Here is a 20,910-nt window from a genome sequence, read left to right as displayed (position 1 = left end):
TTGGATTTCCTGTGAGTTTACACCCAATTGACTAGTAGTATAGGAGTCGCCATTCAGTTTTTAACGACAATGAGAAAAACTGACAAAACCCGGTTATCGTGACATAAAGGGAGTGCAATTATGTTTGACCACGACGGCCGTAGGTTCCCTTGTGATCCCTGGTGTGGGGATCTCTCAACATACACCCGCAAGGTAGAGATTGAGGGTTCGGGGGACTGTAACTACCGAGAGGAGTACTTCGCTCGTCGATAACTCCAGAGGCAGGATATCCTTACTAGCTCAGCATAAATAATTGAAGGGACATGCGTTAACTATTAAACTAATCTGAGTTGATTTTAGCAATATGCAACATATAATACTAGATCGATCGTGATTATCTGATTTAAATAGTATTAAGGGACCTAGCATGATAATCCAATTTCCCAAAAATATCATATTTATTAGGCGTGATAGATTAATCAGATTTAGTTAGTTTAACAGTTCATAAAAAGGGCGAGGAAAGCAATTAAATCATCGAGAAGGGGCACATTACGACGCACCCTTGAGAGGTGCGTCACGGTTCTCAGAAAACTAACCACTTTGACTTTGCTATTTCTCCTTTTTATTTAAAGAATCTCAATTATGGGACAGGATACGTTCTGTTCGATTTATGGATCGATTGCAACAGAACGCGTGAACAGTTTTGCAGCGTGAGGCTTAGGCTAAGGGTTGGAGTCAATACTCAGAATATAATTGTGTTGTGTGTCTCCTTTTCACGTCGAATTTGGGGTTGTATTTATAGGGAAGAGTTCGTGGCAAGATAGAATTGCAGAGTTCTAATCCACAAAGAATTAGGAAAAAAACACGTACCCAGGTATTTTCAGCGCCCAGAGCCAGGCGTTGAAAATAGGGTCTGGGTTGTTTTCTTAGTCAGATTCGGATTCCTGAAATCCGTAGAGTTTGAGACTTAATCGAGTCTTTTAGTGCGTATTAACCTTGCGACGGGATGCGTCTGGGCCCGTTACGAACTCTAGGCTCTTTAGGATTTTATTTAATACGTAACTCTTATTTCCGAATCATATTAGGAATAGGATTCTCGCAGTTTTCTATCTCATTTAGGATTTATGTTGGAATGCAACACCTAATTCTGACAGGTTTCTATCCTTTATGATTTGCCACTTTTAGAAGCTACCTTTTACGGCAATTACTATTTTTAGCAGGTTTCCATAAATAGCAGTTTTCTATAAATATCAGGTTTCGGGTGAAATGAAAAGGGGAATTGAGATTCGTTTATTTTATAGGAGATGCAATGTCAAGTGGAGATTTATGCTTTCAACATCGAACCTTTCCCTTTCGGGAATGGGGACAAAAGTAGGTGTCTACAGTGGGGGGAACATCCCTCCTTCATATTTCACTCCAGATGAAGGGGGCTTCATCTAAACCATCTCTGTTTTGCTGATGACCTTTTGATGTTCTGTAAATTAAGGAGACAAGATGGCTATTTAGACAATGCTAGAGGGGTTCAACATCTTTTCTACCACCACTGGACTGTCTGTCAACCCTACCAAGTCTTCTATTTGTTTTTGTGGCATGAAAAAGGACATGGTTTAGGAAATCTCTCAGCTATCAGGGTTTGGTGTGGGTGTTTTACCCTTTAAATACTTAGGGGTACCTGTGAGTCCCTGGAAGTTAAAATCTAGTGACTGTGATATGGTGGTTGACAAATTGATAGCAAGAACCAAGGTGTGGAGTTCTAGACACTTATCATTTGCTGGCAGATCTCAACTGGTGAATTTAGTGCTTATGAGCATCAGTGTTTACTGGGCTCAGATTTTTATTTTTCCCAAGTCAGTAATCAAGAAGATAAACTCCATCTGTAGATCCTTTTTATGGTATGGCTCCTTTGATGACAGTAGGCCAGGTGCAATTTATTAGGATACATTATGCCAACCTAAAACACTAGGAGGGCTAGGTTTCAGGAACTTGTTACTTTGGAACCAAGCTATTGTTGGCAAACAGGCTTGGGCCATAGCTAACAAGCAAGACAATCTGTGGGTTAGGTGGATCCACTCTGTCTATGTGAAAGAAAAGGCATGGGACCAATTCACTGCCCCTGTTGCTGCTAGTTGGGTGGTGAAATTTGTGTGCAAAGTCAAGAATTGTTGTTCAGCTCACCTGCAGTCTACTCAGTGGCTTCATGCTACTAAGTATTCTATCAAGGAGATGTATCATCCCCTTAGAGAACAAGGGGAGAAAGTCACATGGAAACATTGGGTTTGGAATAGATTCTCGCTTCCCAAACACAGGTTCATTCTCTGGATGGCAATGCAAGACAGACTCAAAACCAAATCCAGACTTCACAAACTTGGCATAGGAACCAATGACCTTTGTGCCATTTGTGGTACAAGTTCTGAAACTATGCAGCATCTTCTCTTTGAATGCCATTTCAGTACTGAGTGCATGAAACATGTATTGCAATGGTTGAGTTTTAACTCTGGCAGAAGCACTCTCCCTCTCCCGATGACTTGGGTGCAAAGATATTGCAAGGCAAAAGCTAGAAAAGCAGTGACCATTGCTATTGTAGCTAGCTTGGTGTACAATATCCGGAGAGCTAGGAATTTAGTTGTCTGGTTGGCTAAAGTTCTTGTTGTTAAGCACATTGTCACTCAAATTCAGCTTGAGGTCAAACATAGAGTTCAAAGTCTCTTAAGTAGCCAAATCTATTCTAGAGACAGGGATTGGATTCACATTTTATAAGTGTCTCCCCCTGTGAGTCTTAAGGGCTAATGTTCTAGCCTTTTGGTTTTGGCTTGTTTAGCTTTGGCTTTCCTCCCTTGGTTGTAAAACTTTTTTTAGTGTGCTATAATATATACCCTCTCTTGCTTGTCAAAAAAAAAATTAAGAATCTTTTAAAAAATCTGATTTTCTGATTTTTTTTTTTTCTATTTCTTTTTCTTATTCTTTCCTTCTATTTAATATAATATAATTATATATGAAAAAAATTATGATTTCATGTAATACGACAAGGATAAACCAAGTATATTATTATTGATTTGAAGAACATATATGTTAGGAATGGGAAAAAATCACAGTTTTTTTATATTACTGTTTCTATAATATACGTAGTATGCTATTACGGAAATTCCGTAAAAGAAAAATATTTTTTTGATTTTCATATAAAATTTTCAAAAAATGCATTATACTCTTAACCTACAATAGTTAATAAATAAATAAACAAATTAAACTGAAATGTGTTATTATACGACCATACCCAAACAAAAAAAATTGTTTATTTTTTATTTTATGTAAAACAAGTGTTAAAAAGTGGGTCTAATAAAATTACTTATAAACATGGAAGCCTGTTATATACCCAATCTAGAAATATAACTAATATGGTTATCAAATCAATACCATATCCCAAAATTTGGATGGATCGAGGGTACCGGTATTTTTACCGTTACGGATATTATTCAACTCTAAAAGAAAATGATATCTAATAATTGTCGGATGAGTTTTTTTCTTCTTATATTTTCCCAACTTAAGTATTTTTGTCGAAATGCTGAACTCCTAAAATCGCACTAATCACTTTACAATTCAAATAAATAATAATTTTCTCTGATTTTTCCAACAATCGTTGATAAAAATTGAATTTATTTTATTAACAACTTCGTTTAAATAAATTTTCTGAACAGAAAAAAAAAATTAGTCTCATCCATGCTGCACGAGACCTAATTAACCTAGTCAATAAATAAATGAGTGTGGACAAAATCGTGTGATATTCTTGTAAAAATATGGGAAAGAAACAAGTTATTGTCTTAAATAGATAAGTTAATAATGAAAGTAAAAGTTTTATCTAATAAAAAGTCAAGATTCTAATGTTTTCTATAACTTACCAAATAATAAAATAATACAACTATAATCGACTAACTAAAAAACATTATTAAAAAATTTACTTTTTTTATAAATGGGTCTGACGGGCTTACCCACCACAAATATGATCTCGCTCATGTCCGCTCGTTGTCATTAACGGGACGGACTAAGCCTGTCCAAATTTTTATTTTTTTGCCTCAATCGTTGTTCAAGCACGCTATTTAATTGGGTCATATGGACCGGGGTTAGCGGGATGGACTGGGCTTAGCAGGTCGTCCCGCCCATGATCAACTCTACTCTCGAATGGAAATGGTGTTACAATAAACCTAGTGTACTTAAAATGTATCACTTTCAGCCCGATGTGTCAAGATTTTTGGTGTTAAAAATGCCTCAAATGTAATAGTCACACAAATGGAGGTTTCAATTTATCAAGATTCTAATTAAGAAATGAAATTGGATCGGATTCAACCCGATTCCCACACCTACTTGTATGGTGCACCTCAAGTATGGTTACGATGTATGGTGCACCTCGAGTATGGTCACGATAAAGACTATGAATTGAATTGATATTTTGTATTAATTACTATAGAGATCGAAAAGACAACTAAGAAACTATTAATGCATGTAAGAAACTTAAAAAGGAAAAATAACCATCTTAATAAGGATACAAACGCAAATATCAAACTAGGAATTGCATACTTCAATTTCCACCAAAAAAGTAGTCTTATTTAATATTGCTTGCAAAAGGATCCAACTTTCCAATCTCTCTTACAACCAAAATAGTATATCATTCAATTCAACTCGTACCCTAAATATTAATTTGACTAAGAACCATAATAATTCATACTTAATTATGTTACTTAGAAGTTTTTGCTTCCTTCAAATGTTTGGCCAAATTTCCAATTAGCCGGTACGACGTTATCGGACTGCACCATTTTACCATCACTTGTAGTCACTTGGAATGACAAACTTTTCCCTATCAAATTTTTCGTGAATTGCCAATTTTGACCCCAATTACGTGTCATTTGCATCCAATTTGGGGAATTTGACGGTTTAATCTTAACATCTGCAACATTTCCAACACCTCCAACATTAAACACTAATACAAGGTACCAACCTTGAGTCCCTTGTAGTAGGAATTTCAAGCCACCCTTCCTAACACAAGGAACTCGGCGAAATCGTACAGGTACAATCCCGGCTTTGTATTCCGCAATTGTTAAGAACATCTTAAGTGATAAATCGAAGTGTTTTGAGGAGGATTACACCAAATATCGACTGTTTTTGTGTAATTAGGGGGGCAGAAGTTTGTGGCTGTGATCTTAATAGTATTATGGCTGGGTTTGCACCATTTGGAATTTACGCATTGTATCTCATAACACGATCCACATGCCGATCCATTGTTGAATAATGACGTGCTTAATGCTGCTGTTTCAAGGCCGTAACCTTGTGAGTATAGATCTTTATACCCACAAGCACCATCTGAAATCACCTCAAAATAAGTTAGCAAATTTATTTTCACAACAATGCATGATTACCTAGTAATCACTTTTTACAGTTTATATATGAGGAATTTGTCTTTAAATAGTCAAATTTCGACTCAAACTGATGATTAGAGACATAAAGTTAAAACTCTTGAGATGAAATTTGGCCAATGCGCGCACTACAAAATTGAGATAGAGATTTTGGAACTCCATATACAATTCCCTCTTAACTATAATTTAAAGACACAATTTTAGTAATCCATCTCAAAGTTTGTATACGTCTTCGGAGACTTGTGTTTTTGGTAAACAGTTGCCCGGACCTGGTCACCAAAATATTCTTTAATGATGCATAATTTTGCAGTGAATTAAAAGTAACGACATCTAATAATATATACTCCCTCCGTCTATTTTTTTCTCTTTAGGTTTTACTTTTTGGGTGTCCAAAATGTTCTCTACATTTCCTTTCATATTATTACACAAATGCTTTAATATTCTATCAAAATTTGTGTCTAATGATTATTTTAACCAAATATATACATTAGGTCATTTAATCTCTCATACTTTCCCATTGGGCATTAGTTATTTCTCATTTTCCAATATCATAATTTTGATAAAAGTGAAAACATTATAAATAAACGTAATTTTCCTTGTTTTAAAATTAGAGGAATCTCAATGCACTTTAATTATATCGTTCTTCTAAATTTCTTGAAAACACTTTTAGTTATGTTTTTTTTAATAAAGCAAAGGAAAAATGAATATTACGACCCCTTTTGTTGTGAACCCACTCATGAGCCTCTCATACCCTAAATCTAATTATAATTAAAATTAATACTTTGTATAACATTGAATAACTTACACATAGTCTCGCCTCCTTTCATATCACCATAAAATGTAGCATGGGCATCCGTCACCCATTCATCGTTGGTGGCTTGGCAGCTTAACGAAAGTGCTATTGTAATAGCCAAGAAACAATAATACAAAAATGGAAGAAATCTAACCATTTTTACTGTAAAAATGTATGATTTTTACTATAAAAATGTATGATTTTACTCAATTTTTATAATTAATTATATTATAATGAGATTATTAGATATAATTGTAAGAGATAACAAATATATAAGGGAGGATGACTTGTCCAAATTTAGTAAATTTTGGTAATATAGTAATGATTCAATAATCGTTTGCACATAATTAAGAAGTCCATCTCACTTACTATGTTTGTTAGTATTATTTTTTTGATTCTTTACTAACTTTTAGGGACTTTTCTATTAATCAAGGAGATATATTATCCTTGATTATAGACTTAGTGTGTATATATTGATTGATTACAATCATTCAATATAACTTAATTTTAATATAGATTTTATTCTTTTATTTTATATTTAGAGTAAAGGTATATATATCCTAAACTCACCCTCTAGAGCATCCTTAACAATGAACTTTTTAATTGTTCATGACCATGAACATTTTTTTGGTTCTTAACAATGAACTTATAAAAGTTCTTTGAGCAAACGTTATAAACATGAGTAATTGGATGAACGTTCATCAACCAATATACAATTACCACGAGCACATAGATGAGACAAAATTAACAAAAAAATTCAAACTTGTATTTTTAAAAAATACAATTAAAAACCCTACAAAAAGATTTATTAATTATTTCAAACTTTAAATAGGCACCCATTACGCTATACTACCCATTATTAAATAATGTGGTGCTTAATGCCAGTGTCAAGGCCTTAACGTAACCTTGTGAATATAGAATATTATACCTACAAGCATCGTCTGAAATCAAATCAAATTAAGTTAGAAATTTATTTTCACAATAATCACTACAAGATGATGATGAATCATATTTTTACAAGGTATTTTAGGCGCATTTAGGTTTCATTGTTAGGCATTTATATCATTTTAGTTCATTTAGGGTCGCATTTGCATAAGTTATGGTTATTGTGCTCTATTACGCTCCGTTTGTGTTTTTCTTTATAGTTCAGGTGATTTTGTGTTCATCTGGATGCTTTCGAATTGCTTGGAGTTGATCCGAATGATAATCTAAAGACTTAGGTTAAAGACGGAGAGTTTGTTCGGAGAAGTTAATCATTTGCGTTGATTCGGATCGTCTACGTCACATTACTGACCGGCAAGAACGCCTTGGGAATCTCATGATCGATGCTAGGATTACTCAGAGTTTTAGCGAAAGGCAAATCTTAAGGGCCTAGCGTTATAAGAATTGTAGCATTCAAGTCTTCGTAGCAAGAAAAATCAAGTGGGTAGCCAACGGCCCCGCTTGATTCCGCGCCCAAGCTTCATCATCGCTTCATTGTCGTATCGAGGGAAAACTAGCGCAGGCCCGTCCCTGGGGCAGGGCATAAGGGGATGTCGCCCTAGGCCCCAGGTAAAAAGGCCCATTATCTCTTATGGCCACCGGAATAAGCAACACTTGATTTTTCATGAAAGTATGTACTCATTAAGTAAAATGGTCTGGTGGTACTCATTAAATAAGCAACACATGATTTTTCGTGAAAGTATGTACTCATAAATTAAACATTCTCTACTTATTCTTTCACGTTTACACCGTAGTTTTTTCTTATTTTTGTCGTTTGTCTTCTTTTTTTTCACGTTTAATTTATACTGTAGTTTGTTTGTCTTTTCACATTTATACTGTAGTTTTTTTTAATCTACTACACTTCTTGTTTAATTTAAGATTAGAAAAAAAAATTGAATTAAGATTGGAGATGCCATGTAATTATAGACATTGTCTTATGTTAACTTGATAATGTATGAAATATTAAAATATAATTCATGCTTTATAGCACGAGGTTAAAAGTGTTCTAAGCCTTAATATTGTTTTGACCGAGTTAAATTTTCTTTGCAGGTTTTATTAGATATACAGTAATATTTAGTATTAAGAAGTAAAAAACTAGTAATTTAAATAACATTTTTTTCAATAAAAACGTATACCACATCTTCGAGAAAATTTTTGTCCCTAAACCTATAAAAGTATGGGGCCCAAATAATTTTTTCACCCATGGGCCACCAAAACATTAGGAACGGCCCTGAACCAGCTGCAGCCAGCGCCCCCCTGATTTTCGTGTCCAAGTTTCACCATATATAGCATGTATCCATAGACAGATCACAGAGTAGGTGTTTTGGTTTCGGGTTACTCTTGTTAAAGTATTAAAAAAATTCAGCAAATGTAATACCTCATATTTTTCTATAATTATAAATATATTTTATTATATTATAAAGCATTTCTTTGTATTTATAAAGTATTTTTATGAATTAATTTCATTTAATGAGAATTAAATGCGCTTTTATTTTTAATTAATTTAAATTTTTATTAATTATGAAAATCGAATTTTGTTAAATAAATTCAACGAATTTATTTAATTGGGATTGTTGGGTCGTATTTCGAAAACGAATTTAATTTAATTAAAGCCCAGTTGATTTTCCATGATCAAACCCAACAAAGCTTGCAAGGAGTTTAATGAATTGAGCCCGGAAATAAGCCCAACTCAAACTACCATAACCTAGCCCACATGGGAGAGAAAAACTATAAATAGACCCTCTCATTAAACCCTCGCAAAAATTTCAGCACTCCCTCTCTCTCCTTTCTTTCTCTCTCCTTGCGGCACCCTCTCCTCTCCTCTCGTCCGATCCCTTTGCTTGCTGCAAGGCACGCTGCCGTGCCGTGTGTGCTCGCCCAGCCTCACGCGTCGATGCCTCGTCCCGCAGTCCCGCAGCGTAGTGCCCTTGCTGTTGTGTTGTGTCGCGTGCCCCTTCGTCCCGCCCCGCAGCGCAGAGCCTCGTGCTCGCTTGCTGTTGTGTCGCGTGCGCAGCGCCCTCGCCTCTCGCCCTTTTGTTGCGTGCTCGTGCGCGCTGCTTGCTGCGGTGCGTGCGTGTGTTGTCGTTGTTGTTGCGTTGTTTGTTCGACGCACACACACACAACACAATTAATTGTTGTGTGTGTGTGTGTTGTTGAATTGGAATAATCAAATTATATTTTCAAAAACATTAATTCTCAGTTTTAAATTGTTTTAATCATTGTGATTATTTTAAATATTTGGGTTGTTTAAATTGATTAGAACGGTTATGAACACCGTATTGGGTTAGTGTTGTATTTTAATTAAATAGATTGGTTTTGATGATTGAAATTATTATTTTTAGATTTAATAAGTTTATAAAGTGTTGATTTTTGAAGTAAAAACATGTTTTTGGGATAAACGATTATTAGGGTTTTGATTTTTATTAATTAAGCGATTGATTCACATAATTTAATGACAATTTAAATTATGGGAATCAACTCAAATTTTCAGATTGTTTATAAGTTTTAAAAAGTTGATTTTTAATGGTTTTAAAGCTAAAAAGTCAATGTTTTTATGTTGGGACTTGAGTTGCCTATTTGAGACTATTAAACTAATGAATAATGAGTGATCTCTAATTAAAACAAAGGTTTTAGAATCTTACATAGTTGCTGGAAATTTAGTAAACATGGATAATAATTTAGTTTCTCCTTTTGTGTTTATAGGAGGTGATTTCTAGTGAGTCGTGATTCGCACAGTGGCCCCCGTACTTAGGTATTCTAGGTACGTACAAGACTAGGGTGACCACCCATCCCTTGAGGACTTTGTGAAGTGTATTGAATGCGAATCATGTGAACTTATATGTTGTTGTGAATTCATGATTGATGATTGGGAATGAATATGTTATTATGAATTCATGTTTGATATTGAGAACGAGCATGTTATTATTATTATTGAATCTATAAGAACGAGCATGTTATTAATTGAATTATGCTTTATAGATTCTATTGAACTATCATATTATAGACTTCTATAATCATGGATTTATGTCAAGCATGTTGTTCAAGTTGGTTTGCATGTATGAGTATTGCGCATGCAAGTTGTTATTATTATTATGCTATAGTACGGAATGTCTAGCATATATATTGAGCCTGTCGAATATTGCCAGTGAGCAATATATATTAAACCAAGGGGTAGAATATGTTAGAGAGTCTACGTGAATTGAATTAAGGACAATACGTGCTAAGGGCACGCCCCGCTTGTTAATAGGCAATGTCGGGTTATCTCAAACAGTGTTTTTGAGAAGGAACAATGGGAGTAATTTCACTTGAGTCTATATTTGATCACAAGTACTAAAGAAGTAAAATAATGAAGTGTCATTGTTGAATTCTTTAATTGTTCAATTGTTTATTTGTTGTGCTTGAGTCTCCTTGAACATAATATACTAATTAACGTAAAGTGTAACCCAAAAGAGCTTCAAAACTCTTGGAACGTATATACCTTGAGTATGAACAATGGGGGGAGTCTTGCCGGAAAACTTGTACTCCCAGAATGATACAAGACGTTGTTTCATTCTCTTTTATGTCGTTGTGCATTGGAATTCCTGTCGGTATGGCCCGATTGTCGGTAGTAGCCCGACTTACTATTTTGGTGTATGGTTGGCTCCCATCACCCTTTCTTTCCTTTTGAGGATACTTTACTTTACCCGTTCGAAGCTACTTTTTATTTAATCTGTGAGTCAAGAGTCGTGTCAAGTGTCGAGTCTTGTCTCCATGTTTGTTTATTTGTTACATGGCTTTTGCATGTGGACTATTTAATTCGTCGAGTGAAGCATGTTAGGATAGAATGTCATTCTAGCTTGTTCGTACTCAGCTTTTGCTGACTTCGTGCTTCATGTCTTCTGGTCATGGCCTTTGCCTCAATGACCCTACGATGATCCATCAATTGCATTTGCGTTGTTGGGGAATAGATTTATATTAAAGCAGGTTTGTAGAGATAACTTGCGGGAGAAGTTATCATGGGATTCAAGTTGAGAGTTTTATTCTTCCGTATTTTATAAACTCTAACTTTTACTTATAGTCATGACTAATACTATCGCTACTATTATTATTACTATTTATAGTTAATGGGTTTTGAAATATTTAATACTTTGGTTTGGGCCTCAACGGTTCCAACTTGTTTTAATGACCATTAACTATTCATTTAATATGTTTTGAAAGTTAGTTAAATTCCGCTGCGTAATTCTGGTAAATAGCCTTAGCCGTTATCACGGTGGCAGTAATATCTTGGTAATTCCTTTGTTTTAAGTTGGAAAATGTTTTATAAAAAGCAAGGAATTATTAGGGTGTTACAGCAAATACTCAACTCATTGTAATAATATATTGATGTTGGTACGTCATCTCAGGGTCATCTCAACTGTAGTTTTCTTGAATTTTTCTGTTTTTAGGTGGTAAAAACAATTATTATTATTTTTTAGGAGGTAAAATACAATTTTTTAGATGGTAAAAATTAAAATTTTGATTTTTTTAGGTGGTAAAAGATAATTTGTCAGTTTGTTTGTAATTTTTAGGCCCTATTTTAATCAATTTTATGTTGTCTGAACTTATATTATCTTAACCTATATCTGAACTTAACAACTTATCTAAACTTATTTTATCTGAAAAAAAACTTATTTTGTCTGAAAAAATAAATTTTCGATTTTTTTAGGTGGTAACAAATAATTTGTCAGTTTATTTGTAATTTTTAAGCTCCTTTTTAATCGACTTATGTTGTCTGAACTTATATTATCCTAAAATAAATATGCACTTAACAACTTATCTAAACTTATTTTATTTGAAATAAACTTATTTTGTCTGAAATAAACTTTTGGCTGAAATAAGCTTATTTGCGTGTAAAAATGTCAAAATTATTTTTCTGAACTTATATTAACTAAACTTATCTGAGGTTATTTTGTCTGAAATAAATCAATAAGTCAAGCAGAACATAGCCTTAATGTGCTTCGATTAACTTTTATATTATGGAAAAAAGTTGATAGATTAAATATTAAATTGTTAAATGATTAATTTATACATTATTAGTGATTTTAAAGGAATAATTTGAAATGGTTAAATGATTGATTAACATTATAAATGGTTAAATGATTAATTTATACATTATCACCTAAAAAATAAATAACTTTTACCTACTTCGGCTTAACTTTTAAGTATTTTGAGTTAACTTTAATGCGATTTACAATATTTATTACATACCACTTTTAAATAAGGACTTGTGAAATATGTTAGTTCTCTCCATAAGTTTCTGAGATGTTGGATAACCTCTTAGAATAACACCTTGAATAAAGTGATCTTGGTAAACTTGTCATGATATGTCCAAAATTAAAGGCCTCATATGAAATTAGTGTAGAAGTATGTAGAAGACTGAAGAGTCTAGAGGTACAGTGGAACTTTCACTTCTATTCTCAAAAGATTTTAGGGTATTAGAAAGGAGGCCTATAAATAGGGCATTTCATCCTCAATCTCCATCCATACAAATGTAAACATACTCACACTTAGCATAGCTAAGTAACACGATCAGTGTCCTGACTTGCCTTTCTGCGAAATCTGAAGCATGAGTGAGGGAAGCAAAATTAATATCAAATTGATCTATAACAAGAACAATGAACAGTGGAGCTAGCAAGAAAAAGAACAAAAAGCAACTAACAATTAAAAACAAAAAACCCCAAAACAAACACCGTACATATAGAATAGTAGACTAATTTTTGAGGTGGTAGATGAAGAAGCGACATAGAAAGAGAAAAAAAAAATTCTACTCTTTTTGGTATAATAGTATTCACCGTGATAAAAGTTAATTAGAAGTGACTTATAGAAAATAAAAATTCTGTGAAGGTCGTCGACCAACGACGACTAAAAACCTTAGATAAAATATGCACCACTAGATCATGTAGATTGAATCCAACAGTCCCCCAAACCCATGCTTTTCACTACCTCTCTCCTAGATTCATCAAATGTCGCTAACAAGGTGGAAAATGCTTCAACTCGACATATCACATTCGGTTGCTGCTATAAAATAAAACCAACGGTATCAGATCAACAAATGCTTGTCAATGAACAAGCTTACATACATATAAAGACCATTATCTTCAAGTATTCAAAAACCGCGTCTTCACGACAACACCACGAGCTTTAACCTTCTCTCCAGCACTAAGGATCTCACTCTCTACCTTCTGCCTCTTGCAAACATGCTCATTTCCTCCCTTTCTGTGCCTTTTACTCTTCTCTCTCACCCTTTTAAGCAATAGTTAGGGATCTTGTTCAAATGATGAGTTGTCATTGTCTTCATCATATGAGCAGATGTGTGAATCCTCCTCCGAACTGTCGCTTACCTCATCAGCCTTCTGTTTCTTCTTCCTCATATCAACTTTCAATTTAGGTTTCTCCCCCTCAGTAGCGCCTAGTACAGACCTCATAGAACTCTGAAATCAACACAACCACAACACAAACAACATTACACACTGTAAGCATTTATCAAAGCAAAATTCTAATCACTTGTTTTAGGGGTAAAATCAATTGTGAACCTCACCCCCCATTTTTTCCTGCTTCCCACCTCCGCTTGGGGAATAAATGGCCTCTTCATACTGGACCTCATCTCAAGACAGAAACCCTAGAAATTTACTTCATTAATCCATAATTCAATTGGGAAGTTACTTTCCACCTTTAATCCATAATTACCTTAACGATTCCCATGAAAAAGTAACTTCCCCAAATTTAATCCTTAATTAACTCCAGAAAAGCGCATGTAAAACGAATATCTTTAAATTCCTCGTATTTAATTAAGGGTTTGTATCAGAAATCGACTTTTAGGGTTTTTCATTTTAGGGTTCATATCAAAACCGACAAGGAACAAGTGTAAAATACAATTCAATTAAATCAACATCATTCATTAATTATTACATACCTTTTAGGTGAATTGCAAGAAGGAGAGCGGAGTAGTGGGTTTGCAGAGTAATGAAATTGGAACTCATTAGACTGGTAATCAACTTTTATACCAAAATCAATATAAAAATCATTACATTATACCAGAAATCAACATAGAAATAGACATCATTAATTAAATTACACTAGTCTTATATGCACGCGATGCGTGCTGTATTATATATCTGGTTAAATGTAAATTGTTGGGTTTTCAACTTTAGGGGCAGAGTAGTCGTTGAATCTCCCTCAGCCATGGCGATTATTCTGAGATTTCCAGTGAGTTCTTCTTGTATTAATTTGTCCTCAATTGTTTGAGGGAAATGATGGGGTTTTATAGCTCTTTCATTTTAGGCGTTATTTAATTGAATTAAGTTGTGAACTTATGAAGGCCCTTTACTGCTATTTGATTTGGATTTTAGGCGTTTTGTAATTGAATTTGATAAATTATGTATATAATTAGAATATTGTGTAATCTTGTAAATTAGATTAGCATATCTTTTGGTCAATAATTATTCCATAATTCTGGCCTAGCACAATCTGATAGTTTAGGCAAGCATATATTTTGGTCAATAATTAGTCCTTAATTATAGCATAGATTTACGTCCTCCGCTCTTCCGTATAGAGATATACGATGATTTCCTAATTTACAAATATACTCCGTATATCTTTGGGAAAAATAATTGCAAATTTAATGTTGACTTAGACATTTTCGTATACTATGCTTTAGACATTTTCGTTTCAAAGGGGATTACTATTTCTGCTTTCTCTCTAATAAAAATAAAGGGAAATGAAAATAAAATGAAAGAAAAAAGAAAGAAAGAAAAACATGATAAGACTCCAGAAAATCCATAACCGTCCTCCACTTCTTAACAAAACGCGGAATATCAAGCAAATAAATGAAACCTTATTATTGCTAATAAATTGGGGAGAACGACAGAGAAAAGAAAACAAAAAAGTATAAATATAAATTAAGCAAATAATCAAATTACAGGAGCTCTTCTTTGAAGTTTCAGATCTGATATGGGAGGTAAGAGAAGAGGAGAAGAGAGGAGGGAGAGGAATTAAAGAGGATGCAACTGATTAATTATGGGCATATAAATGTGTTTTACAAATTTATTTTCAAACCTCTAAAAAAACATTGCTTGAAGCAGCATAACCAAAAATGGAGTTTTCACATCCCCGTCATCGAAGCGCATGTCTGCTCCTCCGTCGCCGGCATTTCACCACCGTTCTCCGTCACCGGTGTACAATCCGCGTCACTCTAAATTTAACAATTAAGAGAACTAATGATATTAAACGATAGTCAATTTGACAAATTCATAAATTTAACAAAATTAAGAGAACTAATGATATTAAAAACGATAATCAATTAACGAATCGAATTGGGGATTTACCCAAATAGAGATTTGAAATTTTGATTGATCAGATTCTAAATCAACCGACTTGAATTCAGGATTAAAAAACATAATAGGTCAATTTCGTTGATGGAAAGTGGAGAGGAAAGAAAGAGACTCGTATAATGAAGATGGGGAAGAATCCAAATCAATTTAAATTCATGTTAAATTCATGAAGATGAAGATGGCCAGATTTATACTCCAATTGAACTCGAATCAAACTAAAAATTGAAGAAAAATACTGGTAAATCCGCTAATTTAATCTAGATCTTCAACAAAATTTACGAAATTGAAAATAAATAACGAATTGACAATCACTCACCTCGCCTTTCTAGCGCAGAAAAATCCTTAAAACCCTTTCAAATAACAACCCCAATTCAGCCTGTTGAACCAAATGTTGAGATTCCTTTCTATTCCAAAGTGGAACAATGAGGTTGTAGCTTTGTAGAAGAGTCGAAAGAATCTGGTTTGAGACAATTAGAATTTGTTAGGAATTCAGCGGCTTAATTTTGTGGAAGAGGATTAGAGGAAGAAGATCGAAGAGGAACGAAGGAGAAAACTGAAGGAAGGAGAGAGAAAACGGGAGGGATGAAGGAGAGAGAAAAAGATGGAGCAGGGTTAGGGTAGTTTAAGAGAGATGCTCAACACGATAACAACGAAAAAGGAGGGTGTTTTGGTATTTTTAATTGGGGACACGAAAAGTGTATTTTCTTATTTACCCTCAGCTGTTCCTTTATATAATAGAGATACCTTGTTGATGAATTGCAGGATGAACGAAGAATGATGAGAGAGAAAGAGGATAACGAAGGAGGAGGGAAAGTAGATCTCCAAAATAATGAAATAGGAGAGAGAAGAAGATACGGAGTTGGGAGTACATATTCCAAAATTTCGAAATTTCAAATTTCAAATTTCAAATCCAAAAGTGGATAACGCGGTCAATTCATGGCCAAAGTCAATCCCGTTTCATTTTCTACAGAAGTTACCATCATACCCTTACTACCCTGCACCTACTCGAATTGTTTTTTATGGTGAAAAGAGAGGGACAACCCTAAAAGAAAACAAAAGCTTACAAACTAGAAATCAAAAGATGCAGAAAGGGAAACAAAACCAAAACACGAACTAAAAGCCTATAGACTAATCGTCCTCAAGCAGCCAAAGCAGGTACTCGACGAGCAATTGTTGCCCCTCCCAAGTCCTCCAATAAAATGCTTCGAAGACCCACGGGGGTCGCCTCTAGTAAGACCATTTTTTGTTCGAGATTAACACCAAAGTTTGCAAGCCAATCCGCCGCCCTATTCGCCTCACGATAGCAATGAGTAATTGAAACTCTCCAACCACTACGCTGCACCATACTTCTACATCTCCTTATGATATGGAACATTTGAGAGTTTGGGACGGTAGTGTTTGTAAGTAGTTGGACCACTACTTCTGAATCGACATTCAACTGTATTCTTCGATGCCCAGCGTTCCAGGCTACTTCTAGTCCACGCAGCACCCCCAGTAGTTCAGCTTGGACACTCGAACAGACCCCACACCGGGCTGCAAACATTTCGAACAACTCCCCTCTATGACCCCTTATGATTCCTCCACACCCCGCTTGTCCTGGGTTACCCTTAGCTGCACCATCTGTATTCAACTTGACCCAATCCTCACGAGGACATAACCACCTAACAAACACTTCTTCCCTCTCCCTCTTCCTTTTCCCCATGATTAATTCCTCTCTTGCCCACGCATTTTTTATGTCACCTACTCTTGCCATTATGAAGCTCAGTTGATCGAATGGAATATCTACATCTCTTTCAAAACATCTATTATTTCTCCAACGCCATATCCACCAGAGAGTAACACCAAAGGTGGTTGGCCAATCTTCACCCCACGAATGAGTAGTATTTTCCAGGTTTGAAATGACCCATTCTAAGAAGGGTTTGTTAAACAATTCATGATCATTTAACCATGGAAATTTTTTCCATACCAAAATCGCACTAGGGCATTCCCTGAAAATATGCTCATTACTTTCCTCTACAGCCCCGCAAACAAAGCATCTTGGGTCTGTTGTAACTCTCCTCAAGAATCTGTTCGAGTTTGTCATCAGTGTATCATGAAATAGAAGCCATAGAAAGAACCTAATTCGTTGTGGAAGTTGGAGCTTCCAGACCTTTTTCCAACATGTCGAACTGCTTGTGAGTTGTGTTTCCTCATTGCGGATAATTTGTAAGGCTGACTTAATTGTGAAACCTCCCGAACTCTCACCATTTCAGAAAACTCTGTCTATGGCTTCTTCATCTTCTTGAAGTTCGAACGCATCCATAATCTGCAAAATTCTAGCTGGAAGGTAATCCGCAAACATCTCCATTTTCCAACCAACATTCGCATCCCATAGGTCTTGCACCAACCACCCCCTATGCTCTTCCCTCACCTCAGTAGTTGCTAATTCAATTAGAGGTTGTTTTGTGAGCCATGGGTGAAACCAAAATTTCGTGCCCCCCCCCCCCCCATTGCCTACTGCCATCCCCACTCCTCTCTTAAGCACATCGATGTTCTCAATTATACCTCTCCAAGCATTCGAAGCATCACTCTTTGGTTTAAACATATCAATATCACACCGCCCTTCACAATACTTACCTCTCAACACCCTTGACCAAAGAGAATCACGCTCTGCCAGAACTCGCCACGCAAGTTTTGCAAGAAATGTTGCATTTGCTTGGCGCATAGATAGAAGCCCCAATCCTCCTGAGTTCTTGGGTTTAGTCACCGTGTTCCATGCCACCAAATGTATACCCTGTGTGTCTGCTGTGCCACCCCACAGGAATCTACGAGATATTTTATCAATATCATCACATGTAGATTTAGGTAGTTTGGTAGTTTGCATTGCATAATATGACATTGAACTCAAACATGACTGCACAAGAGTTGCCCTTCCAGCCATAGAAATAATTTTTGATTTCCACCCTGACAATTTCCCATTAATACGATCAACCAAAAATTGTTATTCTTTCTTGGAGGTCCTACCAGTTATTGTTGGTACCCCAAGATAGGTACCCAAGTCCTCCGTTTCGCAGACCTGTAGCTCCGAGCAAATACTCCCTCGAATCTCCATATTGGTGTTTTTTGAAAAGTAGACTCTGGATTTCCCATGGCTCACTTTGCTCCCTGACATGTCACAGAATTCCTCCAAGCATGCAGCAATGACTTGGGCTTGGTCTACAGTTGCCTCGGAAAAGAGTATTAAATCATCCGCAAAGGCAAGGTTGGAGATCTTGGGCCCATTCCTACTTGCCCTTACTGGGTTCCATGCCCAAATATTGATAGCATTCTCGATCAAGTGGCTTAATCACTCCATGCATATGACGTATAAGTAGGGAGACAAAGGGTCTCCTTGTCGTATTCCTCGGCTTGGAGTAAAACTCTCAGTCGGTTCTCCATTCCATAGTATTTGTAGACTTGTTGATTGTACACATTGCATAATTAGTTCTACCATATTTTGTGGCAACCGGAGTTCCTGTAAAGATTGACGTATGAACCTCCACCGTAGGCGATTGTAAGCCTTCTCAAAATCGATCTTGATTTCCATGTATCCCACTCGCCCTTGTTTTCTTCTCATAGTATGCAACATCTCTTGCACAATCACGATGTTATCTGTAATTTGTCTCCTAGGTACGAATGAGCATTGGTTAGGAGAAATAAACGATGGTAAAATCGATTTTAATCTGTGAACCAGGACTTTAGTAACCATTTTGTATATAATGTTACACAGTCCAATCGGCCTAAATTGGGTAACAAAATGAGGCTCCTCTTCTTTTGGTATTAACACTAAAAATGCCTTGTTCAAGTTTTTCGGAAAGGTTTTTCCTTCCAGAATATCCATCACTGTCCTAGTCACAGATGGCTCAATAAGGTTCCAGAACCGTTGGTAAAATACGGGTTGGAACCCATCTGGACCAGGAGCTTTATAGGGCTTCATACTCATTATTGCAGCCCGCACCTTACATCTCGCATATGGTCTAGTAAGTGTGGCCCAATCCTCCGTGGGGATAGCAGGAAAGCATCCTGGTACAAAGTTCGCAATCAATGCATTGGGCTCTTCTTCTGTAAACAATTGTTCCCAGTATTGCACAACCATTTGTTTTACTGCCAGTGGCTCGGTGATCCAATCTCCATCTGCATTCTTCAACATCTCAATCCTATTTCTCTTCCTCCGAATCACCGTAGACAAATAAAAGAACTTAGTGTTGCGATCTCCATCCCGTATAGCGCCCATACGAGATTTTTGAAACCATAACAGCTCTTCCTGATGTAGAACTGTTTCTAACTCCTTTCTTAAAGATTTTTCCAGTTCGATTAAGTGTTGCAATTTCTGGTTCGACAGGCACCTTTGAACTCCCTCTAACCGTGCCCACAACTCTTTCTTTTTCTTGAATATATTGTGAAAATTCTCCTTATTCTAGGAATTCAACTTGACAGCAAAATCCGAGAGAAATGGGATTAGAGGCAAAGAATTATTCCAATTTGCCCTCATGAATTCCTCAAACTTATCATGTGTTATCCAGGCTGCTTGAAATCGTAAAGGCTTCAACGATGTTGGGATAGGTGCAAATCCATTTGTGCTCAGAATAATGGGGCAATGGTCTGAGCATGCTTTAGGTAGATGCTTAACTGTTGCCTCTTCATATTGTAACGTCCAGTCCTCATTAGCCATGAATCTGTCCAAACGAGCCGACTTGAATGTGAGTTCAGTTTCTCCGCGAGACCATGTGTGCCTTGGTCCGGAGAAGCCTAAATCAATAAGCCCATTGGTTTCCATCCAATCACAAAAACTTCTGCATCTTCTCTGCATTTCTGTTCCTCCTGTTCCTTGTCTCTCACTCAACGACCTTGTTTCATTAAAGTCCCCAGTTAATAGCCATGGGCCATTAAAGTTCCGTTTCGCATTTTCAACTCTTTCCACAAATCCCTCCTTATGGTTGAATCAGGGCTTGCGTAAACTGCCGAGAAGAGCCATGGGGTACCCCCTACCTTAGTTATTTTTACTGTCAAATGCTGCCCATGAGCTTCGTAAGGAGTGACTGTTACCAATTCCTTTCTCCAAAACAACCAGATTCCACCACTGAATCCCTGAGCCTCTACTCTTGTCTGCCCAGAAAATCCTAACCGGTCGCAAACTTTCTGAGTTTTGTCTCCACTTAAGTGCGTCTCCACTAGTACAATGACAGTAGGATTGTTTATCTTAATTATCTCCCTCATCGTAGCTACAAAAGCTTGTTTCCCCGCGCCTTGAACATTCCACATTAAGATCTTAATTGACATATTAAACATTGTGAAAGAGGGGTATCTATCATAGATGTTCAAGGGAACACTAGGCAGAATACTCATGAACGCATCCCTCAATGCCTTCAGAGGATCCACTAACTCTATC

The 20,910-nt window shown here is 35.9% G+C and overlaps 1 protein-coding gene and 1 pseudogene across 1 annotated transcript; both read right to left on the bottom strand.

Annotated features, from left to right (window-relative positions):
* Positions 1–4,553: 4,553 nt before the first annotated feature.
* On the bottom strand, positions 4,554–6,396 carry LOC110799323 (expansin-A9-like; annotated as a pseudogene).
* A 13,542-nt stretch (positions 6,397–19,938) lies between these two features.
* Positions 19,939–20,783, bottom strand: LOC130464338 (uncharacterized). The gene is made up of 2 exons (XM_056833867.1): positions 20,434–20,783; positions 19,939–20,368 (listed from the first exon to the last, which is right to left on the bottom strand). Exons 1-2 carry the CDS (start codon positions 20,781–20,783, stop codon positions 19,939–19,941), a joined length of 780 nt encoding a protein of 259 aa, XP_056689845.1.
* Positions 20,784–20,910: the final 127 nt, after the last annotated feature.

The sequence above is a fragment of the Spinacia oleracea genome, chromosome 1, assembly GCF_020520425.1.
Source record: "Spinacia oleracea cultivar Varoflay chromosome 1, BTI_SOV_V1, whole genome shotgun sequence".
Lineage (NCBI taxonomy): Eukaryota > Viridiplantae > Streptophyta > Magnoliopsida > Caryophyllales > Amaranthaceae > Spinacia > Spinacia oleracea.
Note: the sequence above shows the minus strand (reverse complement) of the source record. Positions and strands in the feature narration are given on the sequence as shown.